The 9,873-nt window shown below is 41.5% G+C and overlaps 1 protein-coding gene across 1 annotated transcript; it reads left to right on the forward strand.

Moving 5' to 3' along the window:
- On the forward strand, window positions 1-1,577 carry LOC112174412 (uncharacterized protein C6G9.01c). The gene is made up of 2 exons (XM_024312184.2): window positions 1-272; window positions 938-1,577. The coding sequence occupies exon 2, from the start codon at window positions 954-956 to the stop codon at window positions 1,362-1,364; it is 411 nt and encodes a 136-aa protein (XP_024167952.1). The 5' UTR covers window positions 1-272; window positions 938-953; the 3' UTR covers window positions 1,365-1,577.
- Window positions 1,578-9,873: the final 8,296 nt, after the last annotated feature.

A 9,873-nucleotide genomic window follows, 5' to 3' on the forward strand; every position in this document is an offset into this window, starting at 1 on the left:
GACGCGGCTTCAGGAATCCATGACTCTCTGCCTCTTTCTTTCAGCAATCCGCTCTCTGCCTCTCTCGTAGACTCCATGACTCCATCTCTCTCTTCTTCATCCAAACCCACAATTTCAGAGTGAGAGAATCTGAGCTGGGATTGGGTTCTGAAGTGCTTATTGGGATTTGGGTTTGGTGACCGCGCTCTGCTTCTTCTTCTTCTACTTGTGTTTCTATTGACTCGGATTGATCACCGACTCACTGTCCCACCGAGTCCATTCATCAAATCGGGGTGAGTTCAAATTCTCGGTTTGTTTTCTATGTTGGTGCCACTTTGTATCAGTCTCGTGCTGTGATCTGAATGTTTGATCCAGATTCGTTGCTTAGTTTTTGTTCATTCTCGATCTTTAGAATCCGTGAGTTATTGATTTTGTTTGGTAACTGTTTCATTTGTGATCGATTCGAATTGGAATCAATCGGTTTCAATCTTCGATTGCTTTTGTGTACTGGATTGCTAATTCGTACTCGGTTTGCGATTTTGATTGTTGACCATGTTGATTGGTAAGAGCAGTAGACTGTTAGCACTAGTTTTCTTTGGGGGCTTCTGCTAAGTTGGGATGTTGTGGACCAGATTTGTGGTCGGTGTAGGGCTTCTTTACTCACACTGTAAGAACAAATGCATTAAAACCAAAGTAGGACAACGCCCACCAGTGGCTACCAGACCATTTTTCTGTAGTCTGTTTGGAATTTGGTGACTGAGGTGGGAATTGAAAGCTTGAAGTAAGTGCTAACGTGTTACTGTTGGATTAGTAGTGCAACAAATATTTGTATCAAGCTTTGCAGAACTGATTCTGTAGAACCAGTTTTTGAGTCTTGATGTTTGAAGCTTTGCATTCTACTTTTCCTTTTTCGAATTTGCTTTTGTCAATTCTCAGTAATGTAATATGGAATGTGCAGATTTTGGAACCATAAGATGGGCAAGAAGAGTAAATCTAAGCCTCCTAAAGAGGTTAAAGAAGACAGTGTTGTAGAAAAGACTGTTGTGGAAGAAGAGAAACCTACATCTTCTGCAAAAAAGACCACTACTGCAAAGAAGCCTGCTTCTGTGATTGATGAGATATTCGCCGGGAAAAAGAGGAAGAAAGCTGAAGCCGAAAAGGCTAAAAAGAAAAATGAAGAGGCGAGTGAAAAACCCAACAAGCCTAAGAGAAAGAAGAAGAAAGATTTAGGCTTTGAAGACGGTGCATTTGTGGAGCCAAATTCTGGGTCAAAAAAGAGAACAAACGATGGCCTTGCTATCTATACAGAAGAAGAGTTGGGTATCAACAAAGCAGATGCTGGAAGCACCCCTCTTTGTCCATTTGATTGCTCTTGTTGCTTCTGAGGCTCCTTACTAGTCACAACTCACGGAGGATTTGTATGCGTAGAGATTTTGTTGTTTCGATTTGAGGATAGCTGAGTGTACTTAGGTGTGGTTTTGATGTACTCTAGAACCTGATTACATGAATCATGATCAGTTTGAATCAGTGTAACTTATGAATCAAAATCCTTTGGTTTCTCTTTATGATTAATTTAGAATTATACTCATTTGCCTGCAGCTGACCCGATTTGTGATGATTATGGGCTAAAGCCAGTCTTGTGCGCAAATCTGGGAATTCTTCTTCACATTGACATTAGCTCTGTTATTTGACATTGTTTGATTTATGGTGATATGATGATGCCGGAATGAGTTGTTCAGTTCCCATAAAAAGATCAGAGGCTTTCTTTAGTTTGATATTGTCAATACAGTAAGAAAATGGAAGATTTTGGACCGAAACTATACCGATTTACCATAAAAAAGTTAGCATGAATGGATTTGATGGAGAGTATATACTCTCAGGCAGGTTCATGTTAAACAGCAAGACAGTAGAGAAGTTGCATCGTTAGATACTCATTTTAAATGCCAATTTGATCCATTCAGATTGCATTACCAGGAACTTAAAGTATCTAAAACAAACAAAGATTAAAACTCAAATTGATCCGATCATTTTGCATGTCCATTGCATTGATTAAGTTCTTATATCAACAGGTAGGATTTCAGTCTGAAACAGTAGGGAATGGTCTTCGAATCTTCACCATTCAAATGTACAATCTGCAACAATTCAATTAATAAACTCTTATACCATTGCAATCCTACTATACTGACAACAAACTAACCTCATGTGATCATCATCATGCAGAACTCAAATTGATTTAGGGTCTAATAAAAAACCAGTGAAGTAACCACTCCGAACACCCCTCACTCACACATTCAAAAGGGTCGCCACCCAAAGAACATGAGGTCCAGGGAACGTTCTTCTTGTTCCTCCTCCGATATTCTTGTAATATAACCACAATACTAACAGATTATTTGATTCAGCTTTGTAATTTAGGCTAAGCACTAAAACAGAAACACTAAAAAAGACGGTAGCAGTAAGAAAAAAATTTCAATTTGCAATTGAAAATGCATCCCTTTCATTATATTGTTTTAGCACAAGCATCTCTTACAAAGCAGATCGATACTCAACACCAAACCACCACATTATATAAAACAGAGAAAATGGAAGCACATTGCGACAATACCTAAATATTTAAACTGTGAAGATTGTTATTTAGCCTCAATAATATTTAAACTGTGAAATTTTCATGCTCTTTAGCCTTTGTGATCTGTTTGAAATTTGCAGCCATGGTATTCATTTCAGGCCATGGGGCATCAATATGGACAAAAAATGAGTGAAAGAAACACAGAGAAATACACACTGCAATTGAAAACATTTAATATACTTATTTGACTGATTTGACTTGATTTAGCTAATTCAAGTCACACTAGTACACAAGGGGGCGCAGTTGAGTCTAAACACAATTTGTTCAAAGAAAAAACACATTTTTGATTATTGTTCAAAGAAAAAACAGACTTCTGTTTGACAATGAGTTGAAAGGCTTCTAGTTATCTTCATAGGAGTTGACCCTGAGCTTGCGAAATGGGAGAGCCACTCGGAGGCAGTACTCTGATCACGTCTCCACCTTGCATGGGGAACAATGCGAGGGTTGTCCTGGAGACTCGTGTGTGGAGGATGCAGAGGTACCGGCAACACCAGCAGTGGTTGGAGTCAGGCTAGGTACCCAAATCAAGACAAGATTGGGAACATCTATCTCCTGCTATAGGAGTCCAGGTCGGTTTCGTCGCTTTCATCGGAGTCGTAGCGGCGGGAGGCTTTGGTGTTGAAGAGTTTGGCGGCGGGGATTGGGCGAAATGCGGAGGAGGAGAGGAGTCGCCGGAGGACTAGGGAGGAAGCCATTGAAGCTGAGAAGCGAGCTTGGAGAGCACGAAATGAAATTAGCAGTGAGAATAGTGAGAAAGAGATGGAGGGTGTGAGCTGATCTGATGATGTTGTTGTAGCAGAAGAGGGTTTGATTAGAGAGATGAAGCTGTAGCAGGAGATAGATGTTCCCAATCTCCTCTTGAGTTGGGCACCTGACTCCAACCACTGCTAGCTGGTACGTGTTGCAGGTTCCTCTTCATCCTCCACAAACCAGTCTCCAGGACAACCCTCGCACCGTTCCCCATGCAAGGTGGAGACGTGAAGAGTACTGCTTCCGAGGGCGGCGGAGGGAACAGTGGCTCTCCCATTTCGCAAGCTCAGGGTCAACTCCTATGAATGTAACTAGCTAGAAGCCTTTCAACTCATTGTCAACCAGAAGTCTTGTGTTTTCTTTGAACAATAAACAAAAATGTGTTTTTTCTTTGAACAATAATCAAAAGGGACACTCAATTGACACCATTCAGAATGGAGTCTGCTGCCCCCTTGTGTACTAGTGGGACTTGGATTATCTAAATCAAGGCAAATAAGTTGCAGTGGGAGGAGGGTGAGGCTAGGGAGTTGGTGTGGAAGGAGGGAGAGTTGCAGTGGTTCCATTGGTGATCGAGAGTGGAAGGAGGGGGAGGCTATAGGGAGTTGCAGTGGAAGGAGAGGAGAGTTGCAGTTATATATACACAGGGAACTGGCTAGCAATTGCAGAAGTTGTTGACTGTTAATTAGATATTTTACACAGATCCACCACTTCCCAATAGTCTATACATTAATGACCATTTATATCTATGTTGTGGCTCTTGCATGTATTAGTCCCAACATCTCATCAGCATCTTAGTAATTGAAATTTCCTTTTTGAGGTTCAGTCCAATACCATTTTCGGTGTTTTTTTTTTTTCTTGAAAGAAGGCAAAGCCCTAATATAATGACCCTTACATACCATTCCGCTGCCATCTATAGATAGACAAGAAGATGTGTTAGTACCCACGGCGGTACATACAACTAGGTCACTCATTTGACATTAAGTACATCGAGATAGCGTGAATCCTCCATCAGTACTACTCCGGAAGATTCGCTAAAGGCACAAAAAGTGCGTAGGTCCCTAAGAAATTAGGGAATTATTGATAGTAAAAACATTACTAACCTAGGGTTCCTTTAACAAAGGAAATACTAGAAAGAAAAGACTAACTAATTAAAGCCCAACTGGCCCAAAGAAACAATAGAACCCTAGGCCCAACAACTGGCCCAGCCCAGTTCCGCCTCCACCTCCCTGTGCTGAGAACGACGCAAGCTGTTAGGACCCAACTATGTGATCAACCAAGCCCAACTTGTATCCAGGCCCAGAATCCTGTGTAGGTCCAAATATGTAAACGGTGTTGTTTATTTCAACTATATAGCTGGAATCTAGCTGCATTGTAAAGGAAATCTGAGAATTGAATTGAATTTTCCTTTTGCTTTTCTATTTCCTTTGTTTTCCATTTCTCTTAGGGTTAGGACCCTAACAACTGATATCAGAGCTCCAAATCATGGGGCCGAGGAAAGCTGGAGATCCGCCACAATATTCATCAACACCGCCGCGTCCGCCTGACCCAGGTAATTTGATGATGAAGCTCCAAGTCGAGTTAGAGGTGACAGCGGCGAGATTTTGTGAGACAGCGGCGGAATTCAGTGAACTTCACAAATCTATGGCGTCGATGGCGACGGAACAGACTTTATTCCAGTCTGAGATATTAAACGAGTTGAGACAACTGAGACTGGGGCGAACAGCTCAGGTGATTGAGCCTTCGGTGCTTCAAATCGATTCTTAGTCGACTTCTCCAGTACCAATCATATCTCCATCAGTGATTCAACCTATCTCTCAGGTGCTGCAATTCGAGACCATGGATTCCTACGGACCACAACAACAGCATTACATGAGGCCGCCGCCGCCACCACCACCACTACCGACCATTTCGGTTCCCTACCACTATCAGCAGCAAGGCGCGTGGTACTTGAACCAGTACCGGTACCACTCATCAGAGTCCCCGTCGCCTCCTTCTCCTCATTATGCGCACCATTATAATCCTCAATCTTATCATCCTCCGCAGCTCAATCAGGAGTGGGGAGCTCAAAGTTGGTCGAATAACCAAGACTGGGAATACCCAGCCCAGAACAGTGAACAAGATTGGCCAGCCAAGGCTAGGGCATGGGCAGCTAGGACGACAATGGATTACCAGGATAAGCAATCGCAATATACTTTAGCTCGCCAACCAGAAGAACAAATTGGGTCGCTTCCCTCTTCACAATCGGTGTCCTCTCCGATTATGACGATGGGCTCTATTCAAGCGCAAGCTATTGGTTGTTTCAGCACGATGGAGGAATGTGTTAGTGGTAACTCTCTCACTTTGCCTACTGAGTCTATGTTACCATACTCACCTGCACTTGTTGTGGTTGATTCTGGAGTGAGTATTAGTAGAGGTAAGGGTAAAATGATAGATGATGGTAGTAATTGTAACTTGGGTACTTCTTTGGGTACAAATAAGCTTATCAGTGATGCTTTGAAATCTGGGGAAGGTAGTACGGAATGGCAATAGTTTGTTCAAAACTCAAGGTTGGGGTACTCCTATCTGGAAGATCAATTACCATCACTTGATATTGGGTTAAATAGTGCTAAGTCTCAGTTAAGTACCATGGAGATGACTGCTTGTATGGTGAAGAACGAACATTTTGGTAGTAAAATTGGTAAAAATGATGAGCCTGCACTTCTAGGTTCTTTATCACAGCTACCAGAATCCATCGAATCAGTGAGCTCGCTGCCGCCGCCGTCAATTCAGACTTCTTCAGGACCAGCTCAGTTGATGTCTCCAACTAGAAGTCTTGTACCAGAGGAAGGAGATGTCGTCCAAAAGAAGATTGGTGAACTTACAGAGCTTGATAATATATCTACGACGGTAGGAAATTACTTTCAGTATGCCTTACCTAAGTGTTGTGGGTATGGAAGGGATATTGGTACATGTTCTGTGGTAAATGTTTTTAATGCATTGTGTGTAATGCTCACGCATTACATTGAGAGTCCAAAGAAGATTAGTCACTATGTACTGCAACTATGCTTCTCTGGATTTGATAAGAAGGTTCGTGATAAAGGTAGTACTCTCTTAACAAATGAACTTTTTATGGAGTACTTTGCAGGGACAATGGCATCTGGTAATAGCTTGAAATTTACCTTTTCACTAATAATGACTTTGATTGAATTATGGAGTTATGGATATGTTGAGAAAAATATAAGATGGTTTACCAAAATTTCAGTGATTAGTTTTGGAAATGGATGCTTTGATTTCCACCATGATCATGGGCTTATCTCTTGTGGCATTGAATTCAATAGTTTCTTGGTGAATAGAAATGATGGACACATAGTTGTTCTATGCCCCAACATGTTCAGAGATGGGGTTAATTTGGAGTATCAGTGGGAAACAAAAGGATCTGGGCATTTGCTTATGGTGGCTCGTCCTCTGCATGTGAAGCTTCTTAAGAATGATGTACTGGTTTCGAATCAGTTCTATGGGTTTGTAAAGGAGTTGGAGAAAGCACTTGCTATTTTGCTTGTGAGTTTGCTCAAAATTACGGCAGATATTAGAAAGCAGATTGAGCTTCTTCACGGGCAAGCAAAAATGGCAGAGTTGTATATTGACCTTAAGGAGGTGAAAAGGAGAGAAGAGCTTCTGGTATTGATGGGGAGCAACAATGAGAGGAACAAGAAGAACAAAGGGTCTATAGACTTGGTTATTAAGGAAGTTATTGATTTTGTCAAGATCAACTCAGAGTTCTCATCTTCGAGGTACTTTTCTGGTCTAGTTGTTCCAATAACTACTTTTGTTATTCAAGCTGTGCTTGTTGGAAATGTCTCACATGTTTTTGGAACATTGAGTGTTTTTCTTGTCAATAAACTGAAGCACAAGAAGGAATCACTTGAGGTTATTTGCCTTGCGACCATCTTCTTTGTTACTTATGTATTGTCTTTCCATATGCAACTTGTGGACAAATGTATGCCACCTCAAATAGTGGAGTTTACTCAACATTACATAACAAAGAAAGAGTTGGTCACTTTTTGGATTTGGGTTCCTACAACACTGTCAAGTTCAAAAGTTTGGATACTTAACTCGCATGGTTTGATTGTGATCAAGGGTCATCTATTAATTGGTGACATATTCCGGATAAGAGAGCTTATTTTTTATATTGAATCTCATATCACTCCCACTGGAGCAATTGCTACTGGACTTGTTTTCTACTCTGGTGAAGAGTTGCACATTACCAACTCAGATTCACATATGGTTCACTATAACATGTGTTTGCGGCACACAAAGTGCAAGGTGAGGGATATAATAAGCAACATTTGTTTGAGAAGCTCAATGACTTATGAGGAAGAGATTTCAAAGCTAGAGGTAGAAGCTCAGAAGCAAACAGGGAGTGGTAGACTAATTGTGGTATGCAATTTAAACAATCTCATATCCTTTGTTTCATATTGCAATTCCATGGTTTTCGTAGATAATGATTTTGAAAGTGAAGATTTTACACTGCAAGGTTCTACACTCTGTAATAGATATTATGATCGTTCCTCGTCTTCTCAATCCATAATTGTCAAGATCTCAGATGAATTTCGATTCCCCAAAAGTGGAAACGAGCTTATTCACGTAGCCCTTATACCTAACTATGAACTGAAGAGTCTATTGCATCAATGTTCCAGAAGTTGGATCATCACCATTATCTTCATATTCTTTTACATTTCTATTGTAAAAGCTGCAAATGATACTGTGAAGTTAACAGCTGAGTTTCTGGTGATTCTTAATATCGAGAACTACTTTTGGGACGCAATTGAGTCATGGTTAAATGGAACTCTTGGTAAAAATGGTTCTTGTGAGATTAAATGGGGTGGCAATTTTACTAAACAAGGATCATTGGATTATGGTGCAGACTTTGGGTTTGGACTTTAAATTGATCACCATAATCACTTGGGTTACTTTCTATATGGCATTTCGGTGCTTGCTAAGATTGAACTGGAATGGGAGATGAGGTATAAGCCTCAAGTTGATTCACTTGCTGCAGATTTCATGAACCTGGACAAGAGGACAGATTTCCATTATTCCCTGGTGAGATGCTTTGATTTGTGTAAACTGCATTCACGGGCAGGAGGGGTGACTTACAAGGAAACAATGCAGGATGGTTATGTAATTTCAAAATTCTGGTTTGAGATTGTGGCTATTTGTTTGAGCAGCAGATTATTCCTTAAACTTGAGGTCAAGTTTCAATTGAAGAGGGGTGGTGTTGTTAGGACCCAACTATGTGATCAACCAAGCCCAACTTGTATCCAGGCCCAGAATCCTGTGTAGGTCCAAATATGTAAACGGTGTCGTTTATTTCAACTATATAGCTGGAATCTAGCTGCATTGTAAAGGAAATCTGAGAATTGAATTGAATTTTCCTTTTGCTTTTCTATTTCCTTTGTTTTCCATTTCTCTTAGGGTTAGGACCCTAACACAAGCAAGCCGCGAAACAGCCACCGCCGCCACGTCATGCCACAACCGTATCGCTGCCGCTCCATCAAGCAGCAACCAAATCGCCGCCGCCCCGTCATGCCGCCGTCCAGCTTCAAGGAGCATCGCCAACCCACGCCAAACCACCTAGAGAACACCAGCGAAGCCAGAAACACCAGATCCGATTCAAGGATGCCCGCGCCCCAACAAACTCCAAACTGCACCCGTTGGTGATGCTGCGCCGCCGCCGCCCCTTGGACCGGAACCACGCCTGCCCAAGCCACAGAGAGGTTTCAAACCAGAAACAGAGCCGGATCCACTGTCAAACTTTGAGCCACTGCAGATCTGAGAAGCCAGAGAACTCTAAGTCACCGTCACCCATCCGGCAGCCTCACAACGACGTCGAGGCAAGCCCCATACCGACGAGGATCGCCGCCGGACGGGAGGAGCTCTGCTAACCTTCGACCAAAGCTAAGCTCGTGCGGCAAACCTAGGAGAGTTCATTGAAGACAAGACTCCCACGTCCAGATACCATTTTCGGTGTTGACATGACTAATAACAGCTCTAAGTCCTAACTGCTAGAATTTATTCTGGACAGTGCATCATGCGAAATACAAGACCCAAAACACAAGCCAGATATAATTTGCATCAATTAGGAAACAAAAGCAAGTATGCAACACCGTGAGAGATGTAGGGATAGAAAGGATATTGAGTAACTAATGGTACTTTTCTGATATTATGTTATCTTATGCATGTGAAACGGCCGGAATTCCCATGTCCCAGACAATGTATTTTTAAACAAATTGACAAAAAAAAACATGCAGAAATGTGAGTTAGTGTTTGAAAGACAAAATGTAAAAGATTATCATTTTTTAAAAGTAATAAAAAAGTAGAGTAGCCTCATCACTCTCGTGCATTGTCTAAAACCATTGGTACCAAAAGGGCATCCAGTAAAACAAATCAGCATATGTAATCAGATAATCATTGTGCATACCTCCAATCACCAAATAACGAACAAACAACCATCCAGTAACAACTGCTTCGTTAACCTGCAAAAA

The sequence above is a fragment of the Rosa chinensis genome, chromosome 6 (assembly GCF_002994745.2).
Source record: "Rosa chinensis cultivar Old Blush chromosome 6, RchiOBHm-V2, whole genome shotgun sequence".
Taxonomy (NCBI): Eukaryota; Viridiplantae; Streptophyta; class Magnoliopsida; order Rosales; family Rosaceae; genus Rosa; species Rosa chinensis.

Bases quoted from the DNA above. Each gene is read 5' to 3' on its own strand.
- LOC112174412 (XM_024312184.2), top strand. From the start codon at position 954: ATGGGCAAGAAGAGTAAATCTAAGCCTCCTAAAGAGGTTAAAGAAGAC.